This window comes from Pleurodeles waltl, chromosome 6 (assembly GCF_031143425.1).
Source record: "Pleurodeles waltl isolate 20211129_DDA chromosome 6, aPleWal1.hap1.20221129, whole genome shotgun sequence".
Classification (NCBI taxonomy): domain Eukaryota; kingdom Metazoa; phylum Chordata; class Amphibia; order Caudata; family Salamandridae; genus Pleurodeles; species Pleurodeles waltl.
In genome coordinates, this window is record NC_090445.1 from 7,811,339 (window position 1) to 7,828,836 (window position 17,498).

The following is a 17,498-nucleotide window of genomic DNA, read 5'->3' on the forward strand; positions in this document are numbered from 1 at the left end:
CAGATCGCGTCTTATGAGAGATGCTCTTCTTCTTGATAATATGCCTCACCTTGGTGACTGTGCAATAAAAGCTGAGTACAGCTCACGAGGACCCGCACAGGATCAGGTTATGTCATGCTGTAATACTGTGCTTTTCCTCAGCATTAAGCAGTCCGCCTTTGTCCTTATAGAAGGAGCTTTGTGACCCCATCTTAACCCACAGTTCTCAAGTCCGTTCATCTGCAGACAGAGTTGGACTGCTACAAGCGGAAGCTTGGGAAGCGGACAGTACCTGGCCATTGGCCAAGGTTGACTACATTCTGGTGTCACTTTTCTTACAGTGAAAGACTTGTATTGTGCAGAGGTACATTGGGTTCCCGGCATGTGACCAGATATCTCATGAACATGTAAATTGGGACTGAGGAACTTCAGAACAAAAACTATGACTATGAGTAAGTGGTACATCTCGGACCCTGGCAGACGCCTATGATGGAGAAGCTCAGCCACAAATATCTACAATGTTCGTTCTACTTGCCGCTTGCATTTTTTGTGTGCATTGTTGGTTTTGCACAGTTGTGTGCATTGTTGTTGGTTTTGCACAGTTGTGTGCATTGTTGTTGGTTGTGCACAGTGCTCCATCTGTGTATAAGTGCATGCCTAATGCCCAATCTGCTTGTTGCGAGTTCCTGCCCTCTTTGTTGATGTCATATGACCTTTTCTCCTCCTTCGTAGGTGATGGTGTTGAAAGCGAAAAGGTTGTAGCTGAGGAGGTGCAGAGAAGCTCGCTTGAAATTCCAGAAGACTTTGAGAGCAGAGAGGAGATGGTGAGGACTTAGTTGCTTTTAACTGGGATGTCATCTTACAAATATCACTTCTTTCTCTGCTCTCTGAACACTCGCGCCGGCAACTCTACTGACTCTCACTCTTCTGTTTAGAGCAATTTTGTGATGGTAGCAGTGAATAAAGTGGAAGCTGAACGAGAGGAATTGAGGCAACTCTTGGCAGAGCAAAGGCTGCAGTGCCGGGGACTTCAACAACAAGTCGCAGCTCTAAGGCTTGAGCCGAGACAGCACCACCCACAGCAAGGAACAGGTGTGAGGGCATGCAAGAGTGTGGGGCTTGATGCAGGGCGAAGCAATCTGAATTAGCTGCTTGATCTTGAGTGTGTACGAACAAGATTCTCTGTCTTTTGTTCAGGCAAGTCTAAAGTGTTGCGAAAAGGCCCCTGCCTCTTTTTGTCCAGCGGATGCTCTTTGAGCCTGTTATGCTGTAGCTGTGTGGGTTCTACAGCACTGGACCTTTCATAAATTCAGAAACTGGGATACTTCCCCATCAATGAGTTGGGAGGTACCCAGCTACTTTAAACAGCAGTAGCACGGTAAACAGAACCTAAAAGTGGCTTGAACATAGTCACTTCAGTAGCACAACCACCTCGCTGGAAAAGACCCGAGCTTCAGTCAGTTAGACTGAAGCTCAGTGAACAGCACCACCCCCAGAGGCCACCATTCCCGAGGTATTGCATGTTGTTTGTCACAACAGGAGTTGTTGATGGAGCTCTGCTTATTTCAGAATTGCCCTGTCTTAGAAGGCACACCTCATCATTAGAATTTCTTTCCTTCTTGGAATAATCTTCCAATCAGATGCTACCTAACTGGGGAATTTTCTCCTCAAGGCAGGCTGAGTTTGTAGGCTGGGAGAAAATATTCCTCTGAGAGTCCTCTAAAGCAATGTTTTAAATTTAAAAAAAAAAAAAAAAAAAAAGGTGTCAAATAGAGCAACAGTGCTAGGCTAAGGTATACAGGCTTTGTATTTGTGAGTGTATTTATATATAGAGAAATATATGTATGTGTTATGTATTCTTTCCTTTTGCCTTTCCTGTGCTATTTGAATCTTGGAAGTGACCACAAAAAGTGAAAAGGACATAAATCGGTTGTGGTTTTCACTCTGACTGGGTTTCACCACTCCCTTGGGATAGACATTGCCTTTCCTGCAGAATACAATGAGGAAAACAGTGGGGATAACACATTATGGTTCAACCACGCCAGCACATTCTCGATGGGCATCAGCATCCCACCCCCTGTTTGTTGAGAACATGCTGTAAATAGTTTCCCAGGGCAGTAAGTCCCCCGCCCTGGCCAGCATTGTAGGCAAGCATTAATGATGGCCGAGCTGCATTTTCTTTTTATCCCTCCACTTGTCTACTATTCATCTCTTAGTTGAAGAGTGGTATAGTTAACAAATTGTCACTGTTAATGAGCTGTCAGCAGACAGCCTTGTGAATGAGATACTAGTGTCCTGAATTGCCCTTCAAGGGGCCTCATTGACACCCTGGAATGCTCTTCAAGTGTCACTGTACAGGATTTCCATCCACATTGCACTGATACCAGCACCAACAGCAGACAAGAGACCTTTGCCATCAAGAAAGACTTCATCTTCTTAGTGACTACCGCTAACCGCATCATACCCACATGGATCTCTGCAACAAGCTGTCAGTTCTTCTGCAGCAGTTATTCAGCATATGACAACTTTGATCCCCAACCAGACCTTGCAAAACGGCTTCCCATCTCTTCCACAAAATACACTGTCCATGTGGACTGCCGTCTACACAGTCAAACCCACTTCAACCATGAAGTACATCTGAATAACCTCCATCACATCAGCCACCTTCCCGGACACCTGGAGAAAAGTCACTATAATCACCCTGGTCAAAGTCTTCTGCAGACCCAGCAATGCTTGCCAACTACAGGATTACCTCCCTGCTACCACACCTGGCCGGTGTCCTAGAGAAATTTATCAACACATGCCTGACCACCTATCTGAATGCCCACCGTTGCTGCAACATCACACCATCTGGCTTCAGATCCAACCACAGCATGGAAACAGCCCTCATCCCTCTACAGACAGCTTCGGAATAATTCTATACAGAGGAGAAACTTCTGCTCACATCCTCCTGAATCTCTCTGCAGCTTTGGTTACGGTGTCCCACCTCATCCTTATCAATTGCCTGTATGAGACTGGAATCCAAGGTCCCACTCTCTGTTTGATATACTCCTTACTGATGGGAAGAATGCAGTTAGTCCAACTTTCCCTCTACTCTTCGTATGCTTGCTACCTCATTTGTGGACTACCACAAGTATCAAACAAAACCCCTAACACCTGGACCAAGTTCACCACCTGCAGGACGGTAATCGCTGACTGGATCAGACCAACTCAAGTTGAGTTACGACAAAACAGAAGTCATAATGTTTGAAAAGAACCCATCACCATGGGATTCCTCCTGGTGGCCGGCGAAACCTGGATCCACACCCATCCTTACCACCTGTGCCAAAAACCTTAGGATCGTCAGTGACTACCAACTCAACATGACCCCCCCAAGTAACACTGTCACAGCTCCTGTTTCCACACTGTGAGGATGTTGAGCAAAATGTCAAATGGCTCCCAACCAGCTGGACTATGGGGACACCCTCCAAGCCAAGATAAGCTAATGTACCCCACTTACTGTGCTGCACCCACATCGCACTGAACCATAGGGTGCCCCACTGGCCTACAATACACAAGCAGACCCAGTTAAAACACCACCAAAGCACTACACAAGGGCCCAGCCTACATCAAAAGTTGAATCTCATTTCACAAACCCCCCTGGACATCTCCGCTCAGCCCGACTCTAGTTGGCACGCAACCCATACATGCGATTTCTCCTACGTTGCCCCAAAAGCCTGGAACGGCCTATTGTTACACATCAGAGCACTGCTTTCATTCTTCAGTTCCTCAAACTGAAGGCCTACTGTTCGATTAGACCCACTCACCGGTGTTGGGGCTGGCTAGCCTTGCACCCACTTCAGTGCAGGGATAATTTTCCGGGTGATACTGTCCTTTATACAAATACTCATAACAAAGGCCACTGCCTGCTAGGTGTTGCACAAATTAAAGAAAATAAAGTTGTGCTCAGTCCCTGTTAACGTGACAGAGGAGTCAGGCAATGTGTGAGGTATTTAAGAAACACACAGTACAAAAAAAACCCACAAATAACACAATAAAACTACACAGCCAATTTTTAAATAGAAAATAATTTTATGAGAAAAATAGACCAGAAAAACCAGCAGTAATAAGAGGGAGTCAGAAATATGAATTTGGTTTAAGTGAAGAGAGTGCCAAAGACAACAAAGCACAATGATAGTCTGTGGAAACGGTAGATTGGGACTCGAGTGTGATTTGAGGCGGACCATGATGGAGCCCCAGTCGCATACGACAAGTGGATTGACCCTGGTGAATGTTTGGAAGTTAAAAAGTTCATAAAAGTCTCTAAGACCCAACCGAAAATTAGGCTTTGTCACTTTTTCAGAAGAACTTTCCTCGGTGAGCAGGCCACTGTTGAAAATGTAGCGGCTGCTCTGAAACAGAAGGCTGGATACATGAAGCAGGTTGGTCCGACTGGGGTTCTGGAACTCTTGCTGAAAATGTTATGTTCCAGTGCAGAGTGGGACTTGGTTGTCTTTTCGGAGGAGCGGGGATCCTGAAATTGAATCTGATGCTGTGGTATTGTCAGTCAAACACTTTATCCCCCAGGTCACCCTAAAGCTCCGGGGAAGAGTTCGTCAAAGTTTCCAAACTTTCTTTTGGTGCCCAAACGACCACATGATTACGCTTAAAAGACCTCCCAGGATCCCAGGGAGGATATTTAAAAACTCATGTGTCAGGCAGAGGCCAGCAGCAAACTCCAATTCAGGTCCAGTAGCCACTAGTCACATGGGTCCTTCTCAGGAAAGGCATCTTGCAGCTTGGTGTGCTCCTGTAGTCACACTTAACCCCTGGTGTCCACTTCTTTATCCTGGATACAAGAGGTGACCGTTTCAGTACTTCAGGGCTCTTCTCAAGTCACAAACAGGAGGTCCAGCCCTCTTCTGATCCCGCGTAGTTCCAGAAAGTGTTTTCAGGACATGCTTTGGGCTGCTACATTTATACCTGGCATCAGCTATTGGGTGGGGGTGACTCCTGAGTGCTTTCTAACCAACGGGTAATAGGTCCGGGAGCTGCCCTCCCCACTTTTTTCAGCATTTCCCATTTGCACTACTACAAACAATCCCACAGTGGGAAACCTCTTCTGAGGTTGTGAGGAGCCTGTGTGCCCACACAGAGGTGTGAGCAGGGTAATAAGAAGCCCCCTACTCTGTGACCACTCAAGACCAGTTCTAGGGGTAGCTTTCCCCCACTGGGTTTGGTTGTTGCCTGACTGGGAACACAAGCTGGGGCTTTCCCTAGTGTTTCCTAGCATTAGATTGTGACAGGCCAGGCCCCCTTGAAGGAAAGTTCCTGGGCCCAGTCAACTGGTCTTCCTGCCAAGGGAAGAAAACACCCTCCCAGGCCTAGGACTTTGCCTCTGCCCTGAGAGTGGTTCACATCTAATTCTAAATGAGCCTCCAGCAGCACCTTCTGCCAGTGTAAGGGTAAGTTTCTAAAAGTCAAGTTTCCATTTAGTTAATAAAAATCAGACTTTACCATTAGATTAGATTTTTATTAAACTTAAAAATAAGTCCTTGAGTGGAATCCGTAGCTGGTAGAGGTCAGACGTTACAGATTGAAGTGTATAATCTATACTATACTGTAAAAGTGCGAAGTACCAATTAAATAAAAGTTTAAAAGGCTAATAAGGGTGTCCCAACCAAAGTAAAAAAAAAAAATCCCACCTAGTTAATAAAACAGAGTGACCAAGTTAGAGCAAATGTTGACATGTTTTAGGGGTCAGAAAGTGTGCACTGGGTTGCAGTGCCCTCTTATTAGAGTTAAAGATCACCAGCAGGTGTCCCCCCTCCCCCCCCCAAAAAAAACTGGTGGATCACCACCCAAGAAGGGGGTCACTTAGTAACAAGGGGGAATACTAAGAAAATGCATTTCAACCAAAACCTTTGCACCTGAAAATCCTCCACCACCTTATGTTACTCAAGCGATATTATGAGGAGGCTGAGGTCATGCAAGTGCAGTACTCCACCTGCAGTGCTAGAGACCAGGCAGAATAGTTCCCTGCCATTTGCCCTGCTGACACCCAACGACATGGTGAACAACATTCTTTGGAATCTGACCAGCTGTCAGAGATGCAGGAATCCTACCAGCTGTGGAATCCGACCAGTTGTCAGAGATGCAGGAATCCGACCAGTTGTCAGAGATGCAGGAATCCGACCAGTTGTCAGAGATTCAGGAATCCGACCAGTTGTCAGAGATGCAGGAATCCGACCAGTTGTCAGAGATGCAGGAATCCGACCAGTTGTCAGAGATGCAGGAATCCGACCAGTTGTCAGAGATGCAGGAATCCGACCAGTTGTCAGAGATGCAGGAATCCGACCAGTTGTCAGAGATGCAGGAATCCGACCAGTTGTCAGAGATGCAGGAATCCGACCAGTTGTCAGAGATGCAGGAATCCGACCAGTTGTCAGAGATGCAGGAATCTGACCAGTTGTCAGAGATGCAGGAATCTGACCATCTGTCAGAGATGCAGGAATCTGACCATCTGTCAGAGATGCAGGAATCTGACCATCTGTCAGAGATGCAGGAATCTGACCATCTGTCAGAGATGCAGGAATCTGACCATCTGTCAGAGATGCAGGAATCTGACCATCTGTCAGAGATGCAGGAATCCGACCATCTGTCAGAGATGCAGGAATCCGACCATCTGTCAGAGATGCAGGAATCCGACCATCTGTCAGAGATGCAGGAATCCGACCATCTGTCAGAGATGCAGGAATCCGACCATCTGTCAGAGATGCAGGAATCCGACCATCTGTCAGAGATGCAGGAATCCGACCATCTGTCAGAGATGCAGGAATCCGACCATCTGTCAGAGATGCAGGAATCCGACCATTATATCTGTCAGAGATGCAGGAATCCGACCATTATATCTGTCAGAGATGCAGGAATCCGACCATTATATCTGTCAGAGATGCAGGAATCCGACCATCTGTCAGAGATGCAGGAATCCCACTATTATATCTGTCAGAGATGCAGGAATCCCACTATTATATCTGTCAGAGATGCAGGAATCCGACCATTATATCTGTCAGAGATGCAGGAATCCGACCATTATATGTGTCAGAGATGCAGGAATCTGACCATCTGTCAGAGATGCAGGAATCTGACCATCTGTCAGAGATGCAGGAATCTGACCATCTGTCAGAGATGCAGGAATCTGACCATCTGTCAGAGATGCAGGAATCTGACCATCTGTCAGAGATGCAGGAATCCGACCATCTGTCAGAGATGCAGGAATCCGACCATTATATCTGTCAGAGATGCAGGAATCCCACTATTATATCTGTCAGAGATGCAGGAATCCGACCAGTTGTCAGAGATGCAGGAATCCGACCAGTTATCAGAGATGCAGGCATCCGACCAGTTGTCAGAGATGCCGGCATCCGACCAGTTGTCAGAGATGCAGGCATCCGACCAGTTGTCAGAGATGCAGGCATCCGACCAGTTGTCAGAGATGCAGGCATCCGACCAGTTGTCAGAGATGCAGGCATCCGACCAGTTGTCAGAGATGCAGGCATCCGACCAGTTGTCAGAGATGCAGGCATCCGACCAGTTGTCAGAGATGCAGGCATCCGACCAGTTGTCAGAGATGCAGGCATCCGACCAGTTGTCAGAGATGCAGGCATCCGACCAGTTGTCAGAGATGCAGGCATCCGACCAGTTGTCAGAGATGCAGGCATCCGACCAGTTGTCAGAGATGCAGGCATCCGACCAGTTGTCAGAGATGCAGGCATCCGACCAGTTGTCAGAGATGCAGGAATCCGACCATCTGTCAGAGATGCAGGAATCCGACCATCTGTCAGAGATGCAGGAATCCGACCATCTGTCAGAGATGCAGGAATCCGGCCATCTGTCAGAGATGCAGGAATCCGGCCATCTGTCAGAGATGCAGGAATCCGGCCATCTGTCAGAGATGCAGGAATCCGACCATTATATCTGTCAGAGATGCAGGAATCCGACCATTATATCTGTCAGAGATGCAGGAATCCGACCATTATATCTGTCAGAGATGCAGGAATCCGACCATTATATCTGTCAGAGATGCAGGAATCCGACCATTATATCTGTCAGAGATGCAGGAATCTGACCATTATATCTGTCAGAGATGCAGGAATCCGACCATTATATCTGTCAGAGATGCAGGAATCTGACCATTATATCTGTCAGAGATGCAGGAATCCGACCATTATATCTGTCAGAGATGCAGGAATCGGACTATTATATCTGTCAGAGATGCAGGAATCCGGCCATCTGTCAGAGATGCAGGAATCCGGCCATCTGTCAGAGATGCAGGAATCCGACCATTATATCTGTCAGAGATGCAGGAATCCGACCATTATATCTGTCAGAGATGCAGGAATCCGACCATTATATCTGTCAGAGATGCAGGAATCCGACCATTATATCTGTCAGAGATGCAGGAATCCGACCATTATATCTGTCAGAGATGCAGGAATCTGACCATTATATCTGTCAGAGATGCAGGAATCGGACTATTATATCTGTCAGAGATGCAGGAATCCGGCCATCTGTCAGAGATGCAGGAATCCGACCATCTGTCAGAGATGCAGGAATCCGACCATCTGTCAGAGATGCAGGAATCCGACCATCTGTCAGAGATGCAGGAATCCGACCATCTGTCAGAGATGCAGGAATCCGACCATCTGTCAGAGATGCAGGAATCCGGCCATCTGTCAGAGATGCAGGAATCCGGCCATCTGTCAGAGATGCAGGAATCCGACCATTATATCTGTCAGAGATGCAGGAATCCGACCATTATATCTGTCAGAGATGCAGGAATCCGACCATTATATCTGTCAGAGATGCAGGAATCTGACCATTATATCTGTCAGAGATGCAGGAATCCGACCATTATATCTGTCAGAGATGCAGGAATCGGACTATTATATCTGTCAGAGATGCAGGAATCCGGCCATCTGTCAGAGATGCAGGAATCCGGCCATCTGTCAGAGATGCAGGAATCCGACTATTATATCTGTCAGAGATGCAGGAATCCGACCAGTTGTCAGAGATGCAGGAATCCGACCAGTTGTCAGAGATGCCGGCATCCGACCAGTTGTCAGAGATGCAGGCATCCGACCAGTTGTCAGAGATGCAGGCATCCGACCAGTTGTCAGAGATGCAGGCATCCGACCAGTTGTCAGAGATGCAGGCATCCGACCAGTTGTCAGAGATGCAGGCATCCGACCAGTTGTCAGAGATGCAGGCATCCGACCAGTTGTCCGAGATGCAGGCATCCGACCAGTTGTCAGAGATGCAGGCATCCGACCAGTTGTCAGAGATGCAGGCATCCGACCAGTTGTCAGAGATGCAGGCATCCGACCAGTTGTCAGAGATGCAGGCATCCGACCAGTTGTCAGAGATGCAGGCATCCGACCAGTTGTCAGAGATGCAGGCATCCGACCAGTTGTCAGAGATGCAGGCATCCGACCAGTTGTCAGAGATGCAGGCATCCGACCAGTTGTCAGAGATGCAGGCATCCGACCAGTTGTCAGAGATGCAGGCATCCGACCAGTTGTCAGAGATGCAGGCATCCGACCAGTTGTCAGAGATGCAGGAATCCGACCAGTTGTCAGAGATGCAGGAATCCGACCAGTTGTCAGAGATGCAGGAATCCGGCCATCTGTCAGAGATGCAGGAATCCGGCCATCTGTCAGAGATGCAGGAATCCGACCATTATATCTGTCAGAGATGCAGGAATCCGACCATTATATCTGTCAGAGATGCAGGAATCCGACCATTATATCTGTCAGAGATGCAGGAATCCGACCATTATATCTGTCAGAGATGCAGGAATCCGACCATTATATCTGTCAGAGATGCAGGAATCTGACCATCTGTCAGAGATGCAGGAATCCGGCCATCTGTCAGAGATGCAGGAATCCGACCATCTGTCAGAGATGCAGGAATCCGACCATCTGTCAGAGATGCAGGAATCCGACCATCTGTCAGAGATGCAGGAATCCGACCATCTGTCAGAGATGCAGGAATCCGACCATCTGTCAGAGATGCAGGAATCCGGCCATCTGTCAGAGATGCAGGAATCCGACCATTATATCTGTCAGAGATGCAGGAATCCGACCATTATATCTGTCAGAGATGCAGGAATCCGACCATTATATCTGTCAGAGATGCAGGAATCCGACCATTATATCTGTCAGAGATGCAGGAATCCGACCATTATATCTGTCAGAGATGCAGGAATCCGACCATTATATCTGTCAGAGATGCAGGAATCCGACCATTATATCTGTCAGAGATGCAGGAATCCGACCATTATATCTGTCAGAGATGCAGGAATCGGACTATTATATCTGTCAGAGATGCAGGAATCCGGCCATCTGTCAGAGATGCAGGAATCCGGCCATCTGTCAGAGATGCAGGAATCCGGCCATCTGTCAGAGATGCAGGAATCAGGCCATCTGTCAGAGATGCAGGAATCCGACCATTATATCTGTCAGAGATGCAGGAATCCGACCATTATATCTGTCAGAGATGCAGGAATCCGACCATTATATCTGTCAGAGATGCAGGAATCCGACCATTATATCTGTCAGAGATGCAGGAATCCGACCATTATATCTGTCAGAGATGCAGGAATCGGACTATTATATCTGTCAGAGATGCAGGAATCCGGCCATCTGTCAGAGATGCAGGAATCCGGCCATCTGTCAGAGATGCAGGAATCCGACCATTATATCTGTCAGAGATGCAGGAATCCGACCATTATATCTGTCAGAGATGCAGGAATCCGACCATTATATCTGTCAGAGATGCAGGAATCCGACCATTATATCTGTCAGAGATGCAGGAATCCGACCATTATATCTGTCAGAGATGCAGGAATCTGACCATTATATCTGTCAGAGATGCAGGAATCCGACCATTATATCTGTCAGAGATGCAGGAATCCGACCATTATATCTGTCAGAGATGCAGGAATCCGACCATCTGTCAGAGATGCAGGAATCCGACCATCTGTCAGAGATGCAGGAATCCGACCATCTGTCAGAGATGCAGGAATCCGACCATCTGTCAGAGATGCAGGAATCCGGCCATCTGTCAGAGATGCAGGAATCCGGCCATCTGTCAGAGATGCAGGAATCCGACCATTATATCTGTCAGAGATGCAGGAATCCGACCATTATATCTGTCAGAGATGCAGGAATCGGACTATTATATCTGTCAGAGATGCAGGAATCCGACCATTATATCTGTCAGAGATGCAGGAATCCGACCATTATATCTGTCAGAGATGCAGGAATCCGACCATTATATCTGTCAGACATGCAGGAATCCGACCATTATATCTGTCAGAGATGCAGGAATCCGACCATTATATCTGTCAGAGATGCAGGAATCCGACCATTATATCTGTCAGAGATGCAGGAATCCGACCATTATATCTGTCAGAGATGCAGGAATCGGACTATTATATCTGTCAGAGATGCAGGAATCCGGCCATCTGTCAGAGATGCAGGAATCCGGCCATCTGTCAGAGATGCAGGAATCCGACCATTATATCTGTCAGAGATGCAGGAATCCGACCATTATATCTGTCAGAGATGCAGGAATCGGACTATTATATCTGTCAGAGATGCAGGAATCCGACCATTATATCTGTCAGAGATGCAGGAATCGGACTATTATATCTGTCAGAGATGCAGGAATCCGGCCATCTGCAGGCATCCGACCAGTTGTCAGAGATGCCGGCATCCGACCAGTTGTCAGAGATGCCGGCATCCGACCAGTTGTCAGAGATGCCGGCATCCGACCAGTTGTCAGAGATGCAGGCATCCGACCAGTTGTCAGAGATGCAGGCATCCGACCAGTTGTCAGAGATGCAGGCATCCGACCAGTTGTCAGAGATGCAGGCATCCGACCAGTTGTCAGAGATGCAGGCATCCGACCAGTTGTCAGAGATGCAGGCATCCGACCAGTTGTCAGAGATGCAGGCATCCGACCAGTTGTCAGAGATGCAGGCATCCGACCAGTTGTCAGAGATGCAGGCATCCGACCAGTTGTCAGATGCAGGAATCCGACCAGTTGTCAGAGATGCAGGAATCCGACCAGTTGTCAGAGATGCAGGAATCCGACCAGTTGTCAGAGATGCAGGAATCCGACCAGTTGTCAGAGATGCAGGAATCCGACCAGTTGTCAGAGATGCAGGAATCCGACCAGTTGTCAGAGATGCAGGAATCCGACCAGTTGTCAGAGATGCAGGAATCCGACCATCTGTCAGAGATGCAGGAATCCGACCATCTGTCAGAGATGCAGGAATCCGACCATCTGTCAGAGATGCAGGAATCCGACCATCTGTCAGAGATGCAGGAATCCGACCATCTGTCAGAGATGCAGGAATCCGGCCATCTGTCAGAGATGCAGGAATCCGGCCATCTGTCAGAGATGCAGGAATCCGGCCATCTGTCAGAGATGCAGGAATCCGACCATTATATCTGTCAGAGATGCAGGAATCCGACCATTATATCTGTCAGAGATGCAGGAATCCGACCATTATATCTGTCAGAGATGCAGGAATCCGACCATTATATCTGTCAGAGATGCAGGAATCCGACCATTATATCTGTCAGAGATGCAGGAATCCGACCATTATATCTGTCAGAGATGCAGGAATCCGACCATTATATCTGTCAGAGATGCAGGAATCTGACCATTATATCTGTCAGAGATGCAGGAATCCGACTATTATATCTGTCAGAGATGCCGGAATCCGACCATCTGTCAGAGATGCAGGAATCCGGCCATCTGTCAGAGATGCAGGAATCCGGCCATCTGTCAGAGATGCAGGAATCCGACCATTATATCTGTCAGAGATGCAGGAATCCGACCATTATATCTGTCAGAGATGCAGGAATCCGACCATTATATCTGTCAGAGATGCAGGAATCCGACCATTATATCTGTCAGAGATGCAGGAATCCGACCATTATATCTGTCAGAGATGCAGGAATCCGACCATTATATCTGTCAGAGATGCAGGAATCCGACCATTATATCTGTCAGAGATGCAGGAATCGGACTATTATATCTGTCAGAGATGCAGGAATCCGACCATCTGTCAGAGATGCAGGAATCCGGCCATCTGTCAGAGATGCAGGAATCCGGCCATCTGTCAGAGATGCAGGAATCCGGCCAGTTGTCAGAGATGCAGGCATCCGACCAGTTGTCAGAGATGCAGGAATCCGGCCATCTGTCAGAGATGCAGGCATCCGACCAGTTGTCAGAGATGCAGGCATCCGACCAGTTGTCAGAGATGCAGGCATCCGACCAGTTGTCAGAGATGCAGGCATCTGACCAGTTGTCAGAGATGCAGGCATCCGACCAGTTGTCAGAGATGCAGGCATCCGACCAGTTGTCAGAGATGCAGGCATCCGACCAGTTGTCAGAGATGCAGGCATCCGACCAGTTGTCAGATGCAGGAATCCGACCAGTTGTCAGAGATGCAGGAATCCGACCAGTTGTCAGAGATGCAGGAATCCGACCAGTTGTCAGAGATGCAGGAATCCGACCAGTTGTCAGAGATGCAGGAATCCGACCAGTTGTCAGAGATGCAGGAATCCGACCAGTTGTCAGAGATGCAGGAATCCGACCAGTTGTCAGAGATGCAGGAATCCGACCAGTTGTCAGAGATGCAGGAATCCGACCAGTTGTCAGAGATGCAGGAATCCGACCATCTGTCAGAGATGCAGGAATCCGACCATCTGTCAGAGATGCAGGAATCCGACCATCTGTCAGAGATGCAGGAATCCGACCATCTGTCAGAGATGCAGGAATCCGACCATCTGTCAGAGATGCAGGAATCCGGCCATCTGTCAGAGATGCAGGAATCCGACCATTATATCTGTCAGAGATGCAGGAATCCGACCATTATATCTGTCAGAGATGCAGGAATCCGACCATTATATCTGTCAGAGATGCAGGAATCCGACCATTATATCTGTCAGAGATGCAGGAATCCGACCATTATATCTGTCAGAGATGCAGGAATCCGACCATTATATCTGTCAGAGATGCAGGAATCGGACTATTATATCTGTCAGAGATGCAGGAATCCGGCCATCTGTCAGAGATGCAGGAATCCGGCCATCTGTCAGAGATGCAGGAATCCGACCATTATATCTGTCAGAGATGCAGGAATCCGACCATTATATCTGTCAGAGATGCAGGAATCCGACCATTATATCTGTCAGAGATGCAGGAATCCGACCATTATATCTGTCAGAGATGCAGGAATCCGACCATTATATCTGTCAGAGATGCAGGAATCCGACCATTATATCTGTCAGAGATGCAGGAATCCGACCATTATATCTGTCAGAGATGCAGGAATCGGACCATTATATCTGTCAGAGATGCAGGAATCGGACTATTATATCTGTCAGAGATGCAGGAATCCGACCATTATATCTGTCAGAGATGCAGGAATCCGACCATTATATCTGTCAGAGATGCAGGAATCGGACTATTATATCTGTCAGAGATGCAGGAATCCGGCCATCTGTCAGAGATGCAGGAATCCGGCCATCTGTCAGAGATGCAGGAATCCGACCATTATATCTGTCAGAGATGCAGGAATCCGACCATTATATCTGTCAGAGATGCAGGAATCCGACCATTATATCTGTCAGAGATGCAGGAATCCGACCATTATATCTGTCAGAGATGCAGGAATCCGACCATTATATCTGTCAGAGATGCAGGAATCTGACCATTATATCTGTCAGAGATGCAGGAATCGGACTATTATATCTGTCAGAGATGCAGGAATCCGGCCATCTGTCAGAGATGCAGGAATCCGGCCATCTGTCAGAGATGCAGGAATCCGACCATTATATCTGTCAGAGATGCAGGAATCCGACCATTATATCTGTCAGAGATGCAGGAATCCGACCATTATATCTGTCAGAGATGCAGGAATCCGACCATTATATCTGTCAGAGATGCAGGAATCCGACCATTATATCTGTCAGAGATGCAGGAATCCGACCATTATATCTGTCAGAGATGCAGGAATCCGACCATTATATCTGTCAGAGATGCAGGAATCCGACCATTATATCTGTCAGAGATGCAGGAATCTGACCATTATATCTGTCAGAGATGCAGGAATCCGACTATTATATCTGTCAGAGATGCAGGAATCCGACCATCTGTCAGAGATGCAGGAATCCGACCATCTGTCAGAGATGCAGGAATCCGACCATCTGTCAGAGATGCAGGAATCCGGCCATCTGTCAGAGATGCAGGAATCCGGCCATCTGTCAGAGATGCAGGAATCCGACCATTATATCTGTCAGAGATGCAGGAATCCGACCATTATATCTGTCAGAGATGCAGGAATCCGACCATTATATCTGTCAGAGATGCAGGAATCCGACCATTATATCTGTCAGAGATGCAGGAATCCGACCATTATATCTGTCAGAGATGCAGGAATCCGACCATTATATCTGTCAGAGATGCAGGAATCCGACCATTATATCTGTCAGAGATGCAGGAATCTGACCATTATATCTGTCAGAGATGCAGGAATCCGACCATTATATCTGTCAGGGATGCAGGAATCGGACTATTATATCTGTCAGAGATGCAGGAATCCGACCATCTGTCAGAGATGCAGGAATCCGGCCATCTGTCAGAGATGCAGGAATCCGGCCATCTGTCAGAGATGCAGGAATCCGACCATTATATCTGTCAGAGATGCAGGAATCCGACCATTATATCTGTCAGAGATGCAGGAATCCGACCATTATATCTGTCAGAGATGCAGGAATCCGACCATTATATCTGTCAGAGATGCAGGAATCCGACCATTATATCTGTCAGAGATGCAGGAATCCGACCATTATATCTGTCAGAGATGCAGGAATCTGACCATTATATCTGTCAGAGATGCAGGAATCCGACCATTATATCTGTCAGAGATGCAGGAATCGGACTATTATATCTGTCAGAGATGCAGGAATCCGGCCATCTGTCAGAGATGCAGGAATCCGGCCATCTGTCAGAGATGCAGGAATCCGACCATTATATCTGTCAGAGATGCAGGAATCCGACCATTATATCTGTCAGAGATGCAGGAATCCGACCATTATATCTGTCAGAGATGCAGGAATCCGACCATTATATCTGTCAGAGATGCAGGAATCCGACCATTATATCTGTCAGAGATGCAGGAATCCGACCATTATATCTGTCAGAGATGCAGGAATCCGACCATTATATCTGTCAGAGATGCAGGAATCCGACCATTATATCTGTCAGAGATGCAGGAATCCGACCATTATATCTGTCAGAGATGCAGGAATCGGACCATTATATCTGTCAGAGATGCAGGAATCGGACCATTATATCTGTCAGAGATGCAGGAATCGGACCATTATATCTGTCAGAGATGCAGGAATCGGACCATTATATCTGTCAGAGATGCAGGAATCCGACCATTATATCTGTCAGAGATGCAGGAATCCGACCATTATATCTGTCAGAGATGCAGGAATCCGACCATTATATCTGTCAGAGATGCAGGAATCCGACCATTATATCTGTCAGAGATGCAGGAATCCGACTATTATATCTGTCAGAGATGCAGGAATCCGACCATTATATCTGTCAGAGATGCAGGAATCCGACCATTATATCTGTCAGAGATGCAGGAATCCGACCATTATATCTGTCAGAGATGCAGGAATCCGACCATTATATCTGTCAGAGATGCAGGAATCCGACCATTATATCTGTCAGAGATGCAGGAATCTGACCATTATATCTGTCAGAGATGCAGGAATCCGACTATTATATCTGTCAGAGATGCAGGAATCCGACCATCTGTCAGAGATGCAGGAATCCGGCCATCTGTCAGAGATGCAGGAATCCGGCCATCTGTCAGAGATGCAGGAATCCGACCATTATATCTGTCAGAGATGCAGGAATCCGACCATTATATCTGTCAGAGATGCAGGAATCCGACCATTATATCTGTCAGAGATGCAGGAATCCGACCATTATATCTGTCAGAGATGCAGGAATCCGACCATTATATCTGTCAGGGATGCAGGAATCGGACTATTATATCTGTCAGAGATGCAGGAATCCGACCATCTGTCAGAGATGCAGGAATCCGGCCATCTGTCAGAGATGCAGGAATCCGGCCATCTGTCAGAGATGCAGGAATCCGGCCATCTGTCAGAGATGCAGGAATCCGACCATTATATCTGTCAGAGATGCAGGAATCCGACCATTATATCTGTCAGAGATGCAGGAATCCGACCATTATATCTGTCAGAGATGCAGGAATCTGACCATTATATCTGTCAGAGATGCAGGAATCCGACCATTATATCTGTCAGAGATGCAGGAATCGGACTATTATATCTGTCAGAGATGCAGGAATCCGGCCATCTGTCAGAGATGCAGGAATCCGGCCATCTGTCAGAGATGCAGGAATCCGACCATTA

At 47.5% G+C, this 17,498-nt stretch overlaps 1 protein-coding gene across 6 annotated transcripts in view; it reads left to right on the forward strand.

The window, feature by feature from the left end:
• The window catches only part of GOLGA2 (golgin A2), a 236,504-nt gene that overhangs the window by 183,083 nt on the left and 35,923 nt on the right, over nt 1-17,498 (forward strand). For all 6 annotated transcript variants that reach the window (XM_069236974.1, XM_069236975.1, XM_069236976.1 and 3 more), the window contains 2 exons: nt 712-803; nt 915-1,071. In XM_069236974.1, the coding sequence (XP_069093075.1) occupies nt 712-803; nt 915-1,071 (249 nt within the window). The remainder of the gene's footprint in view (nt 1-711; nt 804-914; nt 1,072-17,498) is intronic.